Here is a 23099-nt window from a genome sequence, read left to right as displayed (position 1 = left end):
TCCTCTGCTCTTCGCCTCTTTCCACATGCAGCAGGAGAGTGCAAAGGCAAGGAGCTGGAGTTTAATCTTAATTCCTCTGCTGATGTTGCAGATTTGATATTGAGGAGATGACAATAGGAATAAACAAAGGATAGAGGATAACACATTGATTTTGGATCAAACTGTACGTCAAGGACTTTTGATGAACATTTTAGAGATGCTGGTCTTCAAATCCTGTCTTGGAAAACTGGTAGGGATCTCTGACCTGGAGTAAATAGTTTAGCTAGATCAATGTATGCAAAGATGCAGCTGTATGCATTTTTTTAAAAAGTGAATTGTGTGGCTTTTTTAATGTTTGTATCCTCTGCTTTGTTGTTGTTCCAATTCTTTTGGGTTTGAATATAGTTGTGTTGATATTTGTTGTGTGAATAATAATTTGGTGTAATTGAGTGTAAAGTGTTTTATTTGTGTTTTTAGAAACCTGATACGAGGAGCTCTAGAGGGAGCTTGGACAGAGAAGATGGAGGGTTGCAGCCACCAGTAAGTGTCTAATGTGGTAAAATTGTGTATTTATGTTATTTTTTAAGTCTAGGATAAATAAAAGTTGATTTAGCAACAAAATAAATCAACCATTTGGAATTACTAATTGAACCAGCGAGAGTGTGCGACATGTCTGTTTTTATTCGAGTCGAAGCTAATGACCGCGGGACAGGAAGTGACCCGTACATGGTGCAGGGTCAGCGGATTCCCATAGCATTGTTGGTTGTCTTAGCAATATTGTCTTTTTTTTTTTTTTTTTTACTGTTTATACCCAAATTCATCATATATAAAATAAATGTTATAAAAATAAGTCTTTTCATGTTGTGCAGAAGCTTTTATTGAACTAAACGTGTGTCTTTGCCAAGAACTAAATTACATTGTTGAGCTAAGCTATATGTAACTTCTTGCAGAAGTAGCAATCTAGTGAACCAAACAACACAGTGTTGCTTTCTGTCTGATGCCAGCAGAGGCTCTTGCAGAGGTTGCCATGGGGTAGATATTTCTGTCTCTGTAATTCATCTCTGCTTGTCCTCCTTCCAGTGAATGGCTGTGGTTTGTGGTGGGAAAATCTCCCTTGTTTGTGTGCTGAGTGTGTGTGAAAAATGTTGGTATTTTTGGGCACTAGCGATGCCGAGCTCTGCTGCTCTTCTAAAACACAAGTGTCAAAGATGATGTTTATATTTTGTGCCAGAATTCTGTGATAATTCAGTGGTAGCTTCTTGGCATAACTACTTCATTTTATATTCCTTAAAATTGTTTGAAAAGAAACAGACAGATTGTAGTTTTGTTCTCTCTCAAAACTCGACCACACACCACTGAAAAGTTAAGTTGACTTCTCATTTGCTGACAGCTGGAGATGCACTGAGACCCGCTGCCGTGTGACTGGAGAATTAAACTGGATTCTCTACATTTTTCAGAAACAAACTGTGTTTTTTGAACTTTTAATTTCCTGTGAAGTGTGTATTGTGTGTGACTGTTGTTTGTTTGTACAGACAGGAAACCAGCACATATACCAGCCTGTGGGCAAAGCAGGTAATACACTGGAACTGTCCTATTATTCTACATTCTACAGTTTTTGATTGCAGATATATTTGTCATACATATTTCACAGATTAGCTGCATGAGACTGTATTGATATTTTAAATGTGGAAACTATTTTGATAGATAAATAATAATACTGGCATGTTCCTTTTCTTTTTCCTTGTCTTCAGAACATTCAGCTCCCCCAAAGAAACCCCCTCGACCTAGTGCCCAAAGTCAAGTGGGTGGTCTGGCCTGTGTGAATACTGTAGACAGTTACAACGATGGAGTGAAGGTGCTTTTGCCGAGAGAAATGCCACCACATACTCATGCAAAACATGATTTATTTATTATAGACTATTGCAATACAATATTGTCTAATAACTCAACTACCACTAATCACATGGCTGTATATACCTATATTAGTGTACGGTTGAAATATACACAATGCATGTTTTAATGTTTCCTTGTATCTTCTTTTATGGATGCACTCTGTCCCTCCTCTCCCCTCCTGCACTTACTGTTGACCCCTAGCCCTGGCGGGTAAGCAACACACCGTCTGTGTGTGTTTACTGTGCGTTTTGTCTCCTCACCTTTTCTTCTGTCACTCTTCACAAAATCACATGTGTATATATTCTTCTTTTCCTTATCGATTAATCCATTTCTATTTTATTTGATCCAATCAATATTCACAATGTGCCCTTTTGATCTCAAAGTATTTCTATTACTAAATGTAAACAACAAATGAACAATATAAATATTACAATGCAAACATTTGTATGCAATATAATTAACTGTAAAATGTCTCTAGTTATACATTAGTGCTATCTAATGGACACAGAATACTTGTGAATAAAAAAAAACGATTTTTAAAAAACTAACCTGCTCACATTTCCATCCCTTACCCATTCATTAACACATCAACCTGTGTTCATATAAAAGTTTGTTCTTGTCCTTTTTTTTTTTTTTCCGTTACATTTGCAGACCAATACAATATATTATTTCTCATTGCTGCTCTTATGCTTCAGCTGCAGCCTCAGGAGATCAGCCCTCCTCCCACAGCCAACCTGGACCGCTCCAACGACAAAGTCTACGAGAATGTGACGGGACTGGTGAAGGCTGTGATCGAAATGTCAAGCAGAATCCAACCAGCGCCTCCAGAAGAATATGTGCCCATGGTCAAGGTAAGTGTGGACACATGTATTTATAAAACCTTAAAATTATATTACGAGATGCTCACAGCAGCACACTAAACTGGAGTGCTTGGTGTAATATGATAAGCTTTCTGTAAAGGACTTTGAGCTTTTAGTTGAGCCACATCTTTCAGCAGGTTTTAAATAATGCATGTGAGATTATATTATTAGAAATTAGAGAATATTAGAAAATACAGCTTTCATCACATGAATAATTGCTCTTGAGTACTTGCACTCTTTTTAAATATATATGTTTTGAGTAAATTGATCTGTGTTTTAGGATGTCGGCCTTGCACTGAGAACGTTATTGGCCACAGTCGATGAGACGCTCCCACAACTTCCATCCAGCACACACAGAGAGGTACAATTTACACACCACACTACTTTATTTATTTATTTTATCAAACCTGGTTTGTTATGCTAATTTAACGTCTTCATTCATAGATTGAGATGGCACAAAAACTTTTGAACTCTGACTTGGCAGAGCTCATAGGGAAGATGAAGTTAGCCCAGCAATATGTGATGACAAGGTGAGCATGATGTTTGATATTAAAGACAACATATTGTGCAAAATCAGCTTTAATGAGCTTTCAACCTAGTTACAACAGTGTTTCATAATTCATCATTCCTGCATGTTTTAATATTCCTGTATTGTCCTGCAACTGAGGTTTGAGTGCTCATAAAAAGTACTGTTTACACCTATCCCCTATCCCCGCACACATCTCTGTACATAGTTGTGATTATCTGAAAAATTGAGACTCCAAGTGACACATGTAGGATTCTAAAATGCACTTTTCAAAAATACAACCGCATAAATGACAAAATGCCACTATGAAGAGTCGGGGCTTATCAGTTCCGTAGTTTTTAACAAGAAGTCAATGGATATTGCGGATTACAATGAACAAAATAAGATATTCCTTTATTGTCCCACATGGGGAAATTTCATTGGTGCAACGCAGGTAGATACAGAGGTAGATACAGAAGAACAGATCACTTATAGGAAGTCTGAAAAACACTTTCAGTAGAAGATCTCCTATAAATAAATAAAAATAAATAAAAATGTACAAGTATGATCTACCTATGTTATAGTTCTGTATACTAAGTACCTGAAAAGCACAATATGTCTTCTTTAAAGTTTAGTTTGTATTGAAATAATATAGTTTGGAACTCAATTACACATTTGTTTCAGTCTTCAGCAGGACTACAAGAAACAGATGCTGACAGCAGCCCACGCACTTGCTGTTGACGCCAAGAACCTGCTCGATGTCATTGACCAATCACGCCTCAAGATGATGTCCCAGTCCCGCCCACACTAGCCCTGGCAAAGCGCAATCAACAGGACTTTGTATGCTATTTAATGGACATCCTGGACAATGGTGGCGTTTAAGACTCCTGGACTCTTGTCGTGAGAGAAAATGAAGCTGACCGCTCCCGCCACAAGGAGACAACTATGGCTCTTATATTTTGTTATAGTCTGTGAAGAATCGTTGACAAATCTGTGCGTTGACTTTATGGATACACTTCTCCACTGTGACTTTCTTATCACACAAATGGTAAAAAAAAAAAACTTCTCCTGAATCAGGGACCTGGCAGCTCGACTCTGGTTGGACTGGAATACAGCGAGAAAGGAGCTAGGGTGAACTTATCTGGTATTTTTAACTCTCTGGATGTAATCTAAAATGAGCCAAAACCATGGGATCACAGGTGTAAGCCGAAGAACATCTTGTCTGCAATGTGAATTTGTCAAAAGCCAAGACCGCCTAATTTAACAACATTGGATTTCTTTTGTTGTCTGCGAACATCCTTCACTACAGAACTCACTGACTGAAATGTCCTGTCGGCTTTCAGTCCGTCATCTCAAACTGCTGCATGGATGAAATTGAAAACTCTTCCTGCTGTTTTCGTATTCTCTCCATCCATCTTTTTGTTTTTTATTTATAGACTGAAATTGCAGAGGAGGAGATGGACAGAATGGGAGATGGCAGAGGGAAAAAGGCCAGTCTACTTTTCATACACATACCAGAAAGAAGAAAAAATACACTCTTGGCTTCCTCTGGACTGACTTTATCCTGATCTCCAGCTGCTCATTGTCTGACAGTCTTCCTACATGAGGATATGGATTATGCACCATCAGACTGTCAAACTGTTGCAATTAGGGCTGTGCAATTTAAATCGCGACTACAATTACCGGTACTGCTTTGACTTAGGGCTGGGTTTTTCCTCTCAAAATCGAGATCAATCTATTCAATTTCGACAAAACAAAAATAGCTTCCAGTATTAATGGCATGAACATAAGCAATGCAGACATTTATTTATTGACATGTATCACAAAAATAAAGTCCGTACTCTGCTCTGTTTTTACTGACAGAAGATTGGGCTGTGAACCGCTCGATTAAAATGGCCTAAGCTGATCATTGACAATTAGCAATCGTTGAATCTCGTTGAAAATGTTACTAATTTCCCACCCCTACTTCAACTAATTTGAAAAACTGTATGGTAAGAATTAGGAATGCAACTAACCCTTATTTTGCTGATTGATTTTGATGAATCGATTAGTTGTTTAGTTATATATTGATAAAACTGAATTGAAGCCGCTTGAGGACTGATGAAGGAAATTCACAGACAAACATTTCCAGTTTAATTTTGATGTTATGCTCTGAATCATAAAATCCTCTTCTCTCAGCACATGGTAGGTCTTTGTATCGACCAGATGACCATTATTCAATTGCCCCATTTATTGTTTAGTTGCAATTAAACAATTAAATTGTTTCAGCCCCACAAATATGAATTGTTCTGAATAGTATGAATGCTCATTCTGCTCCACAAAACCTTGAGTCTTAATATGCATTGATTTTATGGCGGGCTTTACACCAACAATAAACAAATAAGTAATCTCAAAATAGGTTAACTTCAGACGGTATATAGATACATGTTGTCAATAAACATGATTTGTTACTCGAGCAGCCCTAATTGTAACTACAGCACATACAATACAGGATGGATTTTACTGAAGACACTATCTATGTATTATCATGAGCCACTTTATATTTATCTAAGAACACAATTTTATATCATTGTTTGGTGCCACTGACATTTAAAGGCTCAGCATTTTCTAATGTGTCCCAAAGAAAGCTCCAGGTACCAGTCTTACCTTTGCTAACCGTCCCAGCATCAGGTGAACCTTTTGAACTGTCCCTGCCTTGAATCACCAAAACAACAGGGAAAAAAAACATCACACATCAAATGAACTCGTCTGTGAGACACAAATCACTGAAATGAATGCACAGCACACAGTTATTTGTGTATTTTGACAGACTGCTTTGTGAAATGTACAGGTGGAACATGTACCAGAAAAGCATGATGTACTGGTGTGGTGGTAATTGGCATATTTGCACAACACCAAAATCTGAAACCATTTTTACCCCATTTCTGCCCAGATGTTTCCGTACGATCTCAGAAATCACACATCTGGACTACAATGGGATACAATGTTGTACAAAAAAACACAATCTATTTTAACTGTTGTGTAAATGTCGCTATATTGTAAGCTAAGCTGGTGTGCGTCACTGGTCAATTGTACAGATCTCGTACTTGTAAACACTGTTTTTTATTTTGTCTTCTGGGCTGGACCGGCCATATTGTCAAGTAGGAGAAAAGCAATGAAATAAAATAATACTTAAACATACGCTACTAGTTTTTTTGTTTTGTTTTTGAATTTGGAACGTGCGCATAAATCGGAAAAACAAACGCATTATATTTGATTTTCAATCAAAAAAATTTAAAGGCGCAACATGGGAATCCTAAATAAAATTTACTTGCAGGAAGAGACAAAAACATCTTAAAGGACTTTTATATATATTATAATATTAACATATTCAATATTGTGACAAAACGTACTTATACTCAATATGTTTAATTAAAAAAACAATATTAAAACCAATGAAATATCAAATATTTCCTAAAACATTTTTAAATTACATTTCTGATATTCACTTTGCGGAGAATGTTCCACGGGAAAGCATTAAACGCATCTATTCTTGCAATTACTGTTTTTTTTATTGCTAGATGAAATACCTCAAGGCAATCATTGTAACAGTGAGCGGGTTCAACCTGTAACTGGCGCCACTGTCTCCATGGAGATGGATACATTAAATGCCAGACTATGGAACATTCCAGGAAAAGTAACATCTCCATCCAGACAAACTCTCCACCAAAAAATTGACACACATATTGTACATTGTTTACATGTGACATAAGACATATTTACATTTTGGTGTTAAGTTAATGATATTTGATTTAGTAATAAACGGTAAATAGATATAGTTTATTTAAGCTCTTCTCATTTCAGTAGCAGCAGCAGCAACACTCCCGTCAGACTCAGAAGTGTCACGTGAGCGCGCACAGACGCGGCTCCGCTGAAGTTGCACAGGTTGAAGGCGCTGCAGCACGTGACCGTGTTCCCGTCCCCGTTCACGTCCGTCGAGGCCGAGGATGCGGCTCCGCTACACGTAGTTTTACTGGCGCACTGTTTCACAATCGCCTTCGCAGAACCTACACGCACACAAACGTCTGTATCACTGACTGCATTTGACGTCTCTATTTATTTGCTTTTTTACTGATAGTTGCAGTTGTTACCCTGGACGTCGACCGTCGTCATGCACGTGTTGTGTACGGGCTGGCACTCCTGTGTGTTCTGGTTGCACTCTTCATTTGTGGTCGTGGAACTGCAGACATAGCACTTAAGTGGTTGTGCTGAAGACAGAAAAAATAAATAAAAAAACATGGTAAAAGTTATTGTGGCTGTTCAGACTGGACAGTGACAGTGTTGAGCTGCGTAATGAATGACTAATGGCAACTCCCAAAGCTTTATTCAAACTGGTCAAGCTAGTCTCTCCAGACTGGAACTCCTCTGACGTAGTGAAATAAATGTGCAAGAACTAATATTCTAAATGTGTGTGTGTGTGTGTGTGTGTGTGTGTGTGTGTGTGTGTGTTTATAAGTATGTACACATTCGCTTATTTAGATTCAAGGCATGTATTACATGTGTTTATAACTAGACAATAAAACCATTAGTTTTCAAGCCCTGAAACCCCATCTCTTAAAAAAAACTTTAAATAACTTATCTACATTTTTGGAGTATGTTTTTCTCATCTATGTCAAGTATCTTTGACTATCTTGAAAAGCACATTTTCAGGGGAGTCTTGGCCCCAGAGGAGAGACCCTTGACCACTGCGTGAATCCATTGATACTTTCATTGTAGGACAAAACAAAAGTTAATGTTGACATGTCGCATTTTTATACACAGCTTTTGACACGTTTGACAACAAGATTACTTTGTTAAATAAACAGGTTAGACTACACTTTTCACTAAAATGTAGTGATCACAATTATATATCAGATTAACTATCTAAACATTTTTGCCTATTTGTCCCCAGTTTGACAATTTTGTAAAGTTTATAATTGCACTTCCTGGTTGGACATGAGCAGCACATATGACATATGTAGAGGTAAATCTACAACTTTTACTTAGAAACTGTACTGAAAAACGAGCCATATAAATTACATATTTTTTGTGATTTGAAAAACAATAATACCATTTAACGTGTTTATTTTGTTGAATTATTGTTTAAGATGTCAGAAAATTCTGTCAATTCAGAGTAAATTAGCTGTGTTTTCAATGTCACGTCACATATTGATGACATCATAGAGGGATTCTGTTTTCGAGCAGGAGAACCTGTCACATAGACTTTAAAGGATCAGTGCATTGCATTAAAGCAGGCTCTTCTCAATAATAAGCCCAATCACCAGTGCTGTGTGACCTACCTGATGTGAAGCAGAGGCTGAGGACCATGAGGAAGAGCAGCATTTTCATCTGATTTATGGTTCCAATCCCTGTACCACCTGTCTGCCCTGCTCGGAGCCGGAGCCGTATGTTGTGAGTGCGGTTTGACAAGTTTGTTTTACAGCTCTTCATCCAGACGGCAGGTCCACCCTTCTCCTCTATCGCTGGTATCCACCACAAATCGTCTCACAGATGTAGACGCCGCTTACGCAGGTGACTGGGCATTCCTAAGGCTGGCGTTGGTTTCACAAATACTTGTTCTCTATTTATCTTCTGTCAATCACACACAGACACACAGGCTGTTCAGGTGCCAAATGTTATGTCATGGTGATTTGTACCTACCCATGCAGAAACAAATATATTCCCATTTCTGATAGAAATTATACTATAACACAGTAACAAATTAAGGTAACAAAGTAGCTTAAGTTTTATTCAAATAGAAATCTCAATAAAGCCCATTTTTATCTGAAATATTACTTACTTTGATGAAACATATGAGCGGTAATTCCTAGATCACAGAGCTCAATGTAAAACAAAGCAATGCAAAACCACACGCCCAGGACACGCCCAGGACACGCCCTGCGTACAGTGCACGATGCATAATGTCAATATGTAACCCTTAAGGGCAAAAAAGTGAAATTTTCTGAAACACTGAACACAAATACATTTAACCACCAAAACTAGTTGTCGAACCAAGGGGCGCTTTTTGTTGTAAGCCGTTTTTAATTTTTATTCTTGTCATAAACTTAACAAGACAAAAGCATTGTCAAAGAACGAATGCAACAATCAAAATTATTTTTTAGTCGAAATACATTTTCAAGTTTGTGTCTGGCCATGAATTACAGACGCTTTTTACATGCAGGTTTTCATACAAAGCAGACATTCGATTCAGTCCATGATGGTGATAAAATATATAGTCATATGACAGTAAAGGATATTGTTTTGCCATACCTTGCCTTAACTTTAACATAGCCGTGAATTACATGGTGGATTTTTCATAAATAAAGACAGGAATGCTAAATGAGGAATGCAGTAACGTAAAATGATTGTTGCTTTTTAAATTACTTTCCCTGGATTCATTTTCTGTCATCATTGAGTCTTCAGTTTTTTGCCGTGTGTCCCAGAGTCTCGTCTTCTAGATTTGGTGGCATATTTCCTGATTGGGACAGAACCGGTTAAGATAATTATAAAACAGTTTTGCCTCAGTGTAAGTTCCACCCTGGTGTAAATTATCTGTTTCTTACCTCCACTGGTAGAGATAAAGTAGAAGGAAAAGCTCGTCTCTAAAGCAGCAGAGTTGATGAGAGGACGTGAGCAACAGAGAAGGATTGAAGAAAGAGGCGGCGTAGCAAAGGTCAGAGATGAATGTGTTGACCCCCTGCAAACACAGAAAGTAGTGTAAGCTGATATTTACACTGAGAGGTATGAGTGTGCACTAGGTTCAATTGCAGAAAAGTATTGTAGGTAGGAAGGAATGTCACAATCTAACATTTTAGTTTAGTGATTATTAGGAGCAAATTTTACAATTATTTGCAATTATTGATTCCAAACAATTATCAATGACCAAACAACAGTGAAATCCTTAATTCACTTTCCTTCACATTGTCTGACACATTGTCCATTCTTGAGTATGTGACCAGCTTTATGAGATAGTGTGACAAAAGCAGACGGATAAAAAAACAACAAAAAACTGTTCATTCGGGCTTACTTTTTCTGATTATGTATTGAATTTTTGCTACATAAATGGTAAATATTTTTTTAGTTTTCACAAAAATATTGTGTCCTGAATGGTCACGACAAAATCATCTAATCCAGACAGCAAGTAGCTTTGACGCTTTCAAATTATAGTTTGTAGACAAATTGACTGCAATGTACTTACTCTGTACACCAACACTGCCCCCTGCAGGTGGCTCACAGACTTCAGCTGAGAGGTAGAGAATTGAAGAAAATGGGGGGGAAACACATATTAAAGTATTAATTGCAAGAACAAACAGAATGTAAGTTCAGCAGACCTTGTAATTGATGAAGAGTTGTGGAGCCATGGACAAGAAGCACAGCGCATACACACCTGTGAAGACACACAGGTTAAATTCCAGCACAAAACAAAGCAAATAATCATACAAAACATGAATATGATGGTATAAAATCTACTCACCGGTCACCAATGTGTTTAGCAACCAGGAAAAGTAACTAAAAACATAGACATTTGATATTGAAACTGAATTGAAATAAAGTGGATCACATTTTAGATATTAGATATAGAACAGCTCACCACTTCTGTCGTAAGTAGGCCAGTGAGAAGATAGCTCCACTGATACACAGAGGATAGATCAAGTAGGACAAATATCTAGAAGCCTGTGGAAATGGTAATAACATTAATACGAGCGTTGAGCAATGACACAGCTCTGAGGTCAAATGTAGCATGTACCTGTGTATCGTACTCCACTGTCTTCTTTTCCTCATCGTCCATTTTGTTTACCTGATTTCAACCAGTCATTAGAAAGTGACACAAAATACATCTGAATGCTTGAACACTCACAGTTAAACCTTTCCACTGGAGTTGGATTTTAAAAACTTTGAAGACCTTCCACACCTGACAAAGTTGACATACACTACAATTAACAAATACGTTGCTTTATCTATTTATGTGTCATATTCATAGATTTATTTAATTGTATTTGTACCTCAACAAATGCTCCCAGGCCAATGGGGATCAGCACCAGGAGGCTGGTCCCCTCCAGCAGATGCATAAATATCAGTAATGTACTGAGGCTGCGCCATAGAACTAAAAAGAAAAACTAAATATTATCAGCACAGTAAATGCAAACCACCAAATACAACTTCAATTTTCAACAATATTTCTGACCAGTCTTTCTGGACACTCCTGCCATGCTGCTCTTTTCCCTCCATGAGCTTATGTCATTTTTAAGAGCTAAAAATTCACATACCAGCTGAAAAAACAAGTCAATTGTTAATACGTTTTTGTATATCAACTTTAGATTAAGTTTCTTACCTGTAGAGATGTGATAAGTGCAGTCAGTATTAACAAGTAGAGGTTTGAGCCCAAAAGAGTTTCTTTAATTTCATCAATGTTTTCTTCGGTAAAGCCTGAAACAATAAAGGCAAAGGCAGAGATAACATAATGGATGATGAAAAGAAAAACAATTTTTCAAATGACTCACCAAATTGTCGGAGGGAATAAACCATGTCTTGTAATTGAACCAAAAACCTGAATCTCCTCAAAGAGACGCCTTCATAAGACAGAGTGAGAGGGAGCTGCACTGAGCTGCGGTTGATTTCCTGCAATGCAACAGGTCAGTACTGTATTGTTAGTGTCATTGAACACAATATTGGGCAATACTGGGACTGTGGAATCCTACCATAAGGTCCCTGACTCTGAAGCTGAGCTCATTTACCAGTAAAAGAGGAAGGTAAGTGACCTCTCTTTCATTCTTAGAGCTACACAGGAGAAACAAACATATTTATAAGATAACTTTTGTACAGTCAATATAAAATCTTCTAAATCAGCCTTACATTCTCATGAAGCGGCGCACATCACTGGGAACTCCTCCTTTATTGAATGAGAAACCTTCAGACATCATTATAACGGACATGTGGGGCCTCCAGTGTGATACAGGCTTTGGTTTCCGTGACGTCTTTCTCTAAAGGGAAAATAAATTTAAGAAACTGCAATTTGTGTTTGACCCAAAAAGATAAAAGTCAAAGGATGCAACCCCCAAAGAGTAGTTGGTATTACTGTGTTATTATTATTACCTTGTCCTCTTCTGATGCTGTGCTGGTGAAGTAAGTGGTGAGCTTGGCTGAGTAGTGGATCTCTCTATTGTCTTCTAGAGGGGAAACTCCAGCTTTGTGCACATAGACCACTGCATACAGGCTGCCATTAGCTCTCGTTTCCTCTGGCACTGAAACACCCACTTGTCTGGAGTGGAAAAGGACAAAATGAGAAATGCTAACACGGGACCGAATACTATAGCGTTTCAACTAACCTTTCAAATGCAGATTGTGGATTAAACGGGTCAATTTTGAGTGCAAGATTAAGCTGGCTGTTGTCTGGTATGAGACAGGTGAATACACTCAGCTGCAAAGTTGGGAGACACATTCCATCATATGACCAAAAAACGAATGAAATAGCAAAGCGTGTGATGTTGAAGCGAGCACTTTCCGGCAGTGATAGTCAAACCCACACGGCTGTACCTGTAGTCTGGGTCTTGCAGTCAGGTAGGAGCTGATGCAGTCCTCTTCTCCGTCGCAGGGCTTGTTGTTGAGGAAACTATAGAGCAGCCAAGCGGTGTGCAGCATGTACACCACAAACACACCGAACAAAAGCTTAGCCCACGAGCTCTTCTGCCCGCCATTCCCGGACGGTTTGGTACAACAGGATGGAAACATGAATGAATATAAATATAGATGTAGCCTACTACTAAAATGAATAGTGCTTCCACGGCTGAACGCGACACCGCTTCCTCCCTCCTACAGCATCCTTCCGGTTTCTGCATCCCGGAGGAGGACGAGGTGCTGCTGATGCTGATGCTGATTTAACGTTGCTCACTTGTTTTTGTATTTCTTAATTTGTAACATCGCGTTGTATTTTATTGTGTACTGTTTTAAGTGTGTATCCGCTGTTTTTTTCTTCTTCTTCGCATAGGACGTTATTGCATCTTTGCTAATTAAGAAAACAAAGCATACAAACATATAACATATAAAAAACACATAGATAACAACTACCTCAACTACCGTTTTAAATTGATCCGATGCAGCCTGTTTGTATGAAATATATTGTAATTTTCCACATTCCAAAAGATATCATTTTTAATTTTGAATTAATTGCTATGGCAGCGGTGCTAGATTATAACCATTCTTTCTCTCTTTTTTTAAAGCCAGTTTTGTTCCTGATTATGATGATGATATTATTATTTGTATATTATATTATATTTATTATTAGTATCAGCAAACCTACAGGCGTATAAATGGTAACGCTTTCACACCAGTTTCAAAACAAAATCCAAATAAATGAATACAGGAAAAAAACAGAAAAGGCTGGTATTCGTGTCAAACAAACAAACAAACAAACAAACAAACAAACAAACAAACAAACAAACAAACCACATCCTTCTAACTCTCAAGTTACAATTGGAGTAAAAGAAAGTGTTTGTGCAGTGATGCTCGTACTTGACTTTGGCAGAGACGATCTTTGCTAGGCGCGGTGCATCCTGGTCGCAGCCGTTGCTCTTTGCATGTTCCGCTCATGGTGTGAATGTTCTTCAGAATGTAAACATGAAGCCCACTGTTGGATCTTATTCGTTTTGAAATGTGTCTATGTGTTTATTCTTCAGTTTTCATGCGATTTTTCTGGCCAATGTTGTCAAACTCGAATGAAAAGGTTTTAACGAGCTGTGAATCAACAAAACATGATTGGAAACTGCAGCAGTGACAGCAGCAAGAAAAGTTACAACATTAGGACAACACAAGAGCAAAGTGCATTTTTCCCTTTGGATTAGTAAAAGGACCTGGACAACGTGGTTTAAATTGGACCAGTGCATTTGGACCTACTGTGCAATGTTAAACCAGGAAACACCAAAGAGGCGGACATCCTAAAGAAGCATTTTTATTTCATCTATACATCTTCTGGAGTCATAAAAGCCAGTGCATATACAGTGACCGAAGATGCTGCTCTTTGGATGCCGAATGTGCTTAAGGACATGTCTACCTTTTGATGTAAATGTATGTTTGCCGCATGTTTCCAGACGGTTGACTTTGGGCAGACTGGGATGGTGCTGGACTCACTGTCAAAAAAGGACTTTTACCAAAAAACTGCAATTGGAGCATCAGAGGCGCTTGTTGCAAGCTGGAGCTGCGTGGAATGGTAATGTACAATATCCTTAATATCTTAAAAGTATAGAGAATAGGGGTGAGTGAGATTATCAGAAATTATATTCAGACTATATGAGACAACAAGAATGGACAATACAATTAACCAAAAACGGCCTAGTCGTGTTTGGGAGACTACACAGGACATTTCTGTATCTTTTTTAGATAATTATTTTATTGTTTTATTTATGGAGGGTACATTCAATAGCCTCATTTTGCATATCTCCAAAACATAATTGTGATATTATCCATTTATTGATACATCTCTATACATCTCTTATTTTAAGGCACATCAACAGTAAAATGTTTCCCCCCAACAGTTGGCCCCATTCGTCATGCAGTGTCCGAAGCTTCTCTTTCCAGTGTGGCGCCTACTTTTGTTGTGGTAAGTAAAAAATAATATAAAGGAAAGTCAATAAAGTCAGTTTCACCAATATGAATTTCCACATAAATATAAATCTTAGCGGGACGAGGGATTAAACCGACCTATATCTAAATCTAGCATCGCAAAGCATATGACTCTACATGCTGTGCCACCTCTCGTATTTTACTTTGTTACAGATGAGGTTCGACCTAGAAGGAAATGTTACAACATTTGGTAAGTCATACATTTATTATTGAGGCGTTCTTTATAGTGTTCATCAAAGATGTACTTCTTCTAATTAAGTCTTTAATACCTTTTCATCATGATTGTTTTTTAATTACGTTCTCTATTTTGTTGCAGAAAAGAAAAAGACTGAGCTCTGTCAGGAGTTGAGTCTCCAGGCCCGAGACCTGCGCTTTCAGCACAGCACAAGCCTCACTGCCAGGAACAACTGTATCATCATCAGAATGGAGGTATCATCTATCGGTCACAAGAGCTTGATATGCCGACTATCAAAGGGTCATTCACAACGATATTACCCACAGCTTTCTTACAAATTTTGAAAATATGGGGTATTTTAAGGCAGGTTACGCTCTTACTGGTTTATAAACGAACATAACTTATATATTGTCTCATTGTATTGTCAAATTATATCAAATTACAATATCATTTGTTTGCGTTTATTCATTTGTTGCAGCAACAGCTGAAATAAAAACACGAGGAACGACATAGACTATGATCTTTTGGGACAAGGACATTTTTATATCTTAATTGTTTGGAATATGACAGTAATGATTCACCCAAAGGTTTGTCAAATCCAAGTTTGGAAAGAAAATGTATAATGTAAATATGGGTTCTGTGAGGCAATGTTAAACTGAGAAATCTAAATTCTCGTACATACAGTACAATGTTTTATAATAATCAGTCAAACTTACCATTTTAATATTATAATTTTTTGAGTCAAATTAGATTTTATTTGAACATAACTTTCTCGTATTTGTGGGACACAGATAAGTCATGTTTATGTTAAGTTTTAGAGCCAATTGAATATCTACATACTCGTCCTACCTACCGTATAGTTTTGACCTGACCAGCTAAGACCACATGCTTCGACAATACTTTTCTGCAATTGAACAGAATGTAGAAGGGACTGGCTGATCAGGCAACTCTATTTCAAGTTGTATTGTTGTCAAGATACACTTTTTTAGTAAATTACATTTATGTGAACGTTGCGCGAGGACATTCTTTAGTCTTTGCCACAGTCAATCGTCCTGCAGATGAGGAGCTGGAATAAGAAAAATAGAAAAGGCAACTGTCCTTTTGGCTGATCATTTTGCATAGAGGTGTGGGTACATTCTCTTTTGTGTCCACTATTGTCACACTGTAGTCACGACACTCTGCCTCACATCTAAAAACAAATGAAAATTAATATTTTTGTAAATTTTACAAAAGTAGGTTATAAATTCCATACCTTTCTGCTCCAAACACTCGACACTCGGCACAGCTTGCATGTTCTTGGCACCGGTTTTGACAAGTGGGGCAGAACTCGCAGGTTGGGCCGTTGTAGGGCGGGTCACATCTACATCTCCCACAGTTGCACAAGCCTCGTCCGCTACAAATCATCTGGTTTTCAGCCATGCAGGGCGCAGCGTCCATCGTACAACTGCAGTCGTCACCCGCCCAGCCCTCCTCACAATTGCACTGTCCGCACTCACACGTCCCATGGCCGCCACAATGCCTGTTAAACAAAAAGTTATATCGGAGTTTTGATTTGATGTTCTGAAAATCAAGTCACAAGGATTTATGTGTGCAAAACATTTTGTGCGTGATGAAGTGAAAAGTATAATATTTTAATATTCCAAACATTTCTTATGGTGGGCTGCAGTTTGCAACATAGACGTTTTGGAGAGCTACAAACTAGAGGTCAATAGAGTGAACTGTTCAGATGGTGCATAATTTGAATGGGTTTGAGTGTGTCATCACACCTTTTATTTAGGTTTGTAACCTTAAAGGCGGTATGGACGATTTTTCGGCGATTTGAGAACGCAGGCGGAAGTGCGCATGCGCACTCCCCCGTGCGGACTGATACAACACACACGTGCGTTTGTTTATTAGCGCAATGGAGCGCATCGCATCGCTCGTCTCCCGTAGATTTCGGTCCACTTCTGCGTCAGCTCGAACTGTCTTTCTCCGTCTTCATTTTGCCCCGTACACTGAGGGAACTATATTATGATAGATCCATGCGCTTAGGCACGCAGAAACGTGGGCACGAACCGCACGCGGCTGCAGGTGAGCGGTAGGTGCGTTTTATGATTGATACGTGGCAGGACAAATGATTTATCCACACCACGAGGAAATATGATGAAAAATTTGCTGGAAAAAAAATCGTCCATACCACCTTTAATATTTGTTCTGTCTATCTTGTAAAAGAAAGTTTGTGAGCTTATGCTGAAGGAGGATATTTAAAATTGCAGTAAAAATGGACTATTCACTAAGAGGCTCATGTACCTGCCATTGTTATAAGGACAGTCAAAGTTGTTGCATTCACAAAATTGACCAGAGTAGATCTCATTTGGGTCATGAGGCTTTTCACAAACACAGAACCCCTCCTCACAAAAGCCCTTCCCACTGCAGACAGGGGCATTTGGGCGGGTGCGGCAGAAGGCATCGCTCATTGAATCCATAGAATCAATGCCTGTCTGACATGTTGATCCACTGTAGGGCTTCTGACATAAACACACGCCACACACCAGAGTGCCGTGAGTATTACACTCAGGACTGTCAGGCTCCTGTTTGTTTAGACAGTCACACTGACCTAGAAAAAACATGTCATAAATTACCACAGTTGTATTGCTTCACAGTTTTATTATTACTATTGACAACACAATACTTACATTCCAAGTTTATTTTCAATTTAGCACTTTGTGGCAATCCACTTGGCTTTATGTCAACAGACCAGGGTCCAGTTTGGTTTTGTGACTGGTTTGAATCATTGTTGCTGGAGCATTTATCTGCCTTTACGTTCACCTTTTGTAGAAAATAAACCGTTACTAATAATATTTGTTTATCTTGTCGGTGCACATTAATGAAAATGCATTGGACACTTGTATGTTAACACGCCAGATTGTAATGTTTCCCCTTCGTAAAATATTTTTACACTTACCACAAAAACCAGAGAATTTGCAGTCGAAACTTTCTTGAACGTGATATTAACACCTTCTGGTTCTGAAGTGGTCTCTAGCATCAGTTCGTTGATCAGTTGGTGTCTGGTTGTGGTGATTCTTAAAGTGAAATCCAGACTAACTCCTGGTCTTAGATTAACAGACAATTCCTGAGGCTGCAGCAAGATCAAGCGACCATCTGCAGGCTCATTCCTACCACGACATCAAACTAATCTTTAATGTCAGATCAAAAATAGTTTCAAATATTTTCTTGAAGTACCTTTTTATGGTCAATTCGCCTCTTGGGTTATACACTTGACTGCGTGTACACCCCGCTCTTTGAAGCCTTTTCATTGTATTACAGCGTGTTTTAGTCAGAGGATCCATGCACCAGCCACACTCTGGGCCTGACTGTATGCACTCGTCACAGGTGGAGGCCGACGTGAGGCAGCTTTGGTTTTTGCCCTGACTCGGACACAAAAGACTCCCCAGCACACATAAGTATAACAGTCTAACATCCATGCTGGAATGAAATAAAAACGGTATGATCTATTTTAAAATGTGCTGTTAAAAGTCAATTTATAAACTGAAATAGTTACCTTATTTTTTTCCTGCTGCTTCTCCAAAAGCCCAAAACCAAGAATGATTTTAGAGTGAAGAAACTTTGACTTAAAACACAGTTGTATTGACAATGCTGATAACATTTTGTCTACCCCAAATATTGACAGATTAGAGGTCAGAAGGGGAAGGTAGCCAGCCAGAAGCAGTTTCAGAAATTATGGATTTTTATCGTGTTTATTTTTTGTTCGCCCCCATAAAGTGTACAACTTTGTTAATAAAATCAGACCACAAAACACCGTCTTGATTCAAATAGAAAACAATTTTGTCCCCTGAGGAAAATTTGTCTTGGATATATGCCACATCTATTGCAATTATACATTGCATAAACCTGTGAGTAAGAACTATGTACGTTACTGTATATGACTCTGTGCAAGAGTGTTCCAGCCTGCTTCAGTTCTCCATCTGAAAAAGCAGTTCTTAAGATGTGCAAGTGGCTAGAATATACATGTAAGTGAACACTAGTGATGTGCCAAAGGGTTTGTGAGAGTTAAAAACAAGTTTGATGGAATTAAATACCTACTCCCTCAGTTTCAACAAAGGCATCTGCTTCTTCTAAGCCTTCAAACTATTTGTTACATAAATCTAGCAACTCAGAATTTGATGGGTTATACTAAATCAATTCAACATAGTTTGTATATCTCTGATGTAATTTGTTTTCTCTTTATAGTCCCTTAAAGCCATTGTGACCTTGGAGACCCTTCAGGTGCTGGACTTTCGTGGGGTGGGACTGGAGAAGTGGCTGGTGCTGGAGCTCGCCCCGCAGCTTGCCACACAGACGCACTCGCTCCCCTTTGAGTTCAGAGCTCTAGAGGCGATACTACAGCACCGGGTGAGCACACAGACTGCACACAGACACTCACCAAAATAGTATATGATAGCATTATTTCAGTGTGCACTCAAAATCTGATATATTATCAGATATTTATTTGAATTAAGAGATTATTTAATTTACACATATTAAAACAGCAAAATCATCTGGTTTCTTTCTGAAAATGGGCTCAGATTTTGAGGTTTGCATAATCTTAGGTCTACGGTCCAGAAATCAGAATCAATCTGAAAGATTGAAAGACTTCAAAATACTAAATACTCTAAAACAAATGTATTACTGTTGACGTGTCGTTTTAATCTATCAAAATTGTATGTACACATTAAATGCATGTCCAAAAAAAAAAAATCAGATTTCAGTGTAGGGTCATCTGATTTCTCTAGTTATCAATTTTTTCAGGCCATGTAAATGTAGCCAGTATCCAAGTAGACCCTAAATGTATATCTTATGACTGTGAATGTCTGTCAACAGGTAAACGCTCTCCAGACCCGGTTAAATGAGGTTGAGCCTGTGATACTGGACACATTGGAATCTCTAGTCGACCCAAAAAGTCTCTCTGCCGACCGAAGCAAGCTACATGTTCTGCTTCAAAACAGCAAAAGGTATTTCACAACTGCTCATTCTCTACCAGTATGCACAATCCTCAAATTAATTGTAATTCTATTTCCCTCTTTGAGCTTGTCAGAGTTAGAAACAGACATAAAGGTTTTCAAAGAGTCATTGCTGAAAATTTTGGATGAAGATGAGATCATCGAAGAACTTTGTCTAACCAAGTGGACCGACCCAAGAGTTTTGTATGTGTAAAATATTCACTGCAACTATACATCTCAACAATAACACTGAAAATATAATAAAAAGTCCGACAAGCTCAGTTTAATGCTTGAACATTTCCATAAACATGTAATGGAGTTTATATTGTATGTATTTATGTATTATTTGTCATTTACAGTGAAGAAAGCAGCCTGGGTATTGACCACGCCGAGGAGATGGAGCTGTTGTTGGAGAATTATTATTTGCAGGTAAAAGATGTGTTTTTCTTTTTCTTTTTTCTGAATGCTTCTGAAAGATAGCTACTTATTATTGTTTCTCTGGAAAAAAAAATCACATGTTACGGTGTAGCTGTCAGCATGCATTGAAGTACAGATAGTACAGTTTATACTACCGTGTATACTACGTCTTTGATTACTGAGTGACGTTTTCTACAGGCAGAAGAGCTTGGGAATAAGACCAGAGAGTTAAAAGGACTAATAGATGACTCTGAAAGTGTTATCTTTATCAATCTGGACAGGTGCGTCACCACTGTGTTCTTGTACTCGGTGTGTAAACGATTGTGAACTCGTGAAATTATATGTTTAATCATGTTTTTTTCCCCACAGTCATCGAAATGTTATGATGCGTCTCAATCTGCAGCTAACGATGGGCACATTTTCCCTCTCTTTGTTTGGTCTAATCGGGGTGGCGTTTGGAATGAACTTGGAGTCTTCATATGAGGAGGTAATTCTTGATTTATTTTTTCCAATACCTTTTGGGCTTAATAATGTTGTGTGTTCTGTGTACTTTGACAGGATCCCAGAGTGTTTTGGCTTGTCACAGGTTTTATGTTTTTGGGGAGTGGGTTAATTTGGAGGAGACTTCTTTCATTTTTGGGACGTCATCTAGAGCCTTCACTGGTAAATATACAGTGCTATTTTTTTTTGTTTTTTTATAAACTCATCTTTAGTAGCCACATGGTTAAAAACACATTACTTTGCCTTTTAGATCCCTCCTGTGTGGAAAGGAAATCTAAAAGGAGGTGGAATCAGATGATCGTTAGTTCTACTTTGTAAAAAGCCATTGTGCTGCTGAGGACTGGACCCTTATCACATTATTGGACTCTGAAGTCCTGATTTTATTTAAAGTTGTTACCAAATCTGTCTCCAGCCATGCAAACTGTTGACATGATTTGCTGTTTGTCCAGTAGATGTCAGTGTTGCATTACCTCCATTTTCCACTGTGATTTATTCATAAATAGATACAATATAATGTTTAAATGTGCACATGGAACTTTTTTTTTTTTTTTTTAAATAAAGTCAAGTTTGACATTTTTGAATCTACATTGCAGAATGTTGCTGTTTGTGAAATCATGTCAGTGTCAGAACAAAATATTGTCCCAGGAGGCTTTCTGTCAGCCCAGGAAGGTAATAAGATTTGATTTGATGATTTAAAGTAATATACAAATAGGTATATGTCAGCATATTAAAACTCTTTTGAAAGGAAAAACCGTAAAATGGTAGATTTAATGGCAAAACACACCATCAGCATTTGTGTAAGGAAGATTACACTTTAAAAGTGTATTACTACCCAAAACTATTAAATGCAATATATCCAATGATGGTCGTTTCCAAGTCAGTTCTTAGTGATCCTATATTCTGCTATACATGGGTTTCAGAATGATAAAATACAAAATAAGCTAGCGCTGCTGCTATTCTAATAAAAAAATCTAAATCTAATATTAAGTTTGAACGCGAAAAAGTCTTCAAAATATCACCTATTAAAAAACGAAGCTGTAACACGTAAATGCATACAACATTATTTGTTATAATCTTTATATATTGAGAGTTTTTGTATATAAATCAATCAATAAAACGGTGTCTCCTTTTCTTTCCCTCTTTTGTAATTACCTGCTTGAGCCTATAATAGATCTCCATAAGAGCGCGTGCCTCTGTGCGTGCCCGTTGTATGTACGTGCCTCTGTGCGTCCCTCTGTGCGTCCCTCTGTGCGCGCCCCTGTGCGCGCCTCTGTGCGCCCCTCTGTGCGCGCCCCTGTGCGCCCCTCTGTGCGCGCCCCTGTGCGTGCCCCTGTGCGCGCCTCTGTGCGCCCCTCTGTGCGCGCCCCTGTGCGCGCCCCTGTGCGCGCCTCTGTGCGCCCCTCTGTGCGCGCCCCTGTGCGCGCCTCTGTGCGCCCCTCTGTGCGCCCCTCTGTGCGCGCCCCTGTGCGTGCCCCTGTGCGCGCCTCTGTGCGCCCCTCTGTGCGCGCCCCTGTGCGCGCCTCTGTGCGCCCCTCTGTGCGCGCCCCTGTGCGCCCCTCTGTGCGCCCCTCTGTGCGCGCCCCTGTGCGTGCCCCTGTGCGCGCCTCTGTGCGCCCCTCTGTGCGCGCCCCTGTGCGCGCCCCTGTGCGCGCCCCTGTGCGCCCCTCTGTGCGCGCCCCTGTGCGCGCCTCTGTGCGCCCCTCTGTGCGCCCCTCTGTGCGCGCCCCTGTGCGCGCCCCTGTGCGCGCCTCTGTGCGCGCCTCTGTGCGCCCCTCTGTGCGCGCCCCTGTGCGCCCCTCTGTGCGCCCCTCTGTGCGCGCCCCTGTGCGCGCCCCTGTGCGCGCCTCTGTGCGCCCCTCTGTGCGCGCCCCTGTGCGCGCCCCTGTGCGCGCCTCTGTGCGCCCCTCTGTGCGCGCCCCTGTGCGTGCCCCTCTGTGCGCGCCTCTGTGCGTGCCCCTGTGCGCGCCCCTGTGCGCGCCTCTGTGCGCCCCTCTGTGCGCCCCTCTGTGCGCGCCCCTGTGCGCGCCCCTGTGCGCGCCTCTGTGCGCCCCTCTGTGCGCGCCCCTGTGCGCGCCCCTGTGCGCGCCTCTGTGCGCCCCTCTGTGCGCGCCCCTGTGCGTGCCCCTCTGTGCGCGCCTCTGTGCGCCCCTCTGTGC

The 23099-nt window shown here is 39.6% G+C and overlaps 4 protein-coding genes across 20 annotated transcripts in view; 2 read left to right on the top strand and 2 right to left on the bottom strand.

The window, feature by feature from the left end:
- LOC140373893 (focal adhesion kinase 1-like) overlaps positions 1 to 6417 on the top strand; it is a 39012-nt gene extending 32595 nt beyond the window's left edge. For all 16 annotated transcript variants that reach the window (XM_072460607.1, XM_072460606.1, XM_072460603.1 and 13 more), the window contains 7 exons: positions 457 to 519; positions 1512 to 1551; positions 1731 to 1834; positions 2568 to 2723; positions 3013 to 3093; positions 3177 to 3262; positions 3922 to 6417. In XM_072460607.1, the coding sequence (XP_072316708.1) occupies positions 457 to 519; positions 1512 to 1551; positions 1731 to 1834; positions 2568 to 2723; positions 3013 to 3093; positions 3177 to 3262; positions 3922 to 4048 (657 nt within the window). In that variant the 3' untranslated portion in view covers positions 4049 to 6417. The remainder of the gene's footprint in view (positions 1 to 456; positions 520 to 1511; positions 1552 to 1730; positions 1835 to 2567; positions 2724 to 3012; positions 3094 to 3176; positions 3263 to 3921) is intronic.
- Positions 6418 to 9262: 2845 nt separating this feature from the next.
- Positions 9263 to 13083, bottom strand: LOC140374336 (lipid scramblase CLPTM1L-like). The gene is made up of 17 exons (XM_072461201.1): positions 12790 to 13083; positions 12582 to 12673; positions 12349 to 12514; positions 12109 to 12236; positions 11955 to 12033; positions 11757 to 11874; positions 11588 to 11682; positions 11441 to 11525; positions 11259 to 11359; positions 11114 to 11167; positions 11003 to 11053; positions 10847 to 10929; positions 10730 to 10764; positions 10587 to 10642; positions 10454 to 10498; positions 9819 to 9952; positions 9263 to 9730 (listed from the first exon to the last, which is right to left on the bottom strand). Exons 1-17 carry the CDS (start codon positions 12982 to 12984, stop codon positions 9664 to 9666), a joined length of 1584 nt encoding a protein of 527 aa, XP_072317302.1. The 5' UTR covers positions 12985 to 13083; the 3' UTR covers positions 9263 to 9663.
- Positions 13084 to 13825: 742 nt separating this feature from the next.
- mrs2 (magnesium transporter MRS2) lies at positions 13826 to 21495 on the top strand. Its single transcript, XM_072460798.1, has 12 exons — positions 13826 to 14458; positions 14784 to 14848; positions 15025 to 15061; positions 15188 to 15300; positions 19277 to 19438; positions 19907 to 20037; positions 20113 to 20229; positions 20385 to 20454; positions 20641 to 20723; positions 20812 to 20929; positions 21001 to 21105; positions 21194 to 21495. The coding sequence occupies exons 1-12, from the start codon at positions 14260 to 14262 to the stop codon at positions 21239 to 21241; spliced, it is 1248 nt and encodes a 415-aa protein (XP_072316899.1). The 5' UTR covers positions 13826 to 14259; the 3' UTR covers positions 21242 to 21495.
- LOC140374033 (integrin beta-1-like) lies at positions 16040 to 18661 on the bottom strand. Of its 2 annotated transcripts, XM_072460796.1 has the most exons (7): positions 18588 to 18661; positions 18269 to 18511; positions 17991 to 18201; positions 17722 to 17854; positions 17336 to 17642; positions 16299 to 16565; positions 16040 to 16235 (listed from the first exon to the last, which is right to left on the bottom strand). In XM_072460796.1, the coding sequence occupies exons 2-7, from the start codon at positions 18508 to 18510 to the stop codon at positions 16046 to 16048; spliced, it is 1350 nt and encodes a 449-aa protein (XP_072316897.1). In that variant the 5' UTR covers position 18511; positions 18588 to 18661; the 3' UTR covers positions 16040 to 16045. The 2 variants fall into 2 exon arrangements, with proteins under 2 accessions (XP_072316897.1, XP_072316898.1); XM_072460797.1 differs by lacking the exon at positions 18588 to 18661.
- Positions 21496 to 23099: the final 1604 nt, after the last annotated feature.

The sequence above is a fragment of the Eucyclogobius newberryi genome, unplaced genomic scaffold (genome assembly GCF_026437365.1).
Source record: "Eucyclogobius newberryi isolate DKJ021-1_F unplaced genomic scaffold, fEucNew1.0.hap1 SCAF_3, whole genome shotgun sequence".
Lineage (NCBI taxonomy): Eukaryota > Metazoa > Chordata > Actinopteri > Gobiiformes > Gobiidae > Eucyclogobius > Eucyclogobius newberryi.
This window is presented reverse-complemented; position numbering and strand designations above follow the sequence as displayed.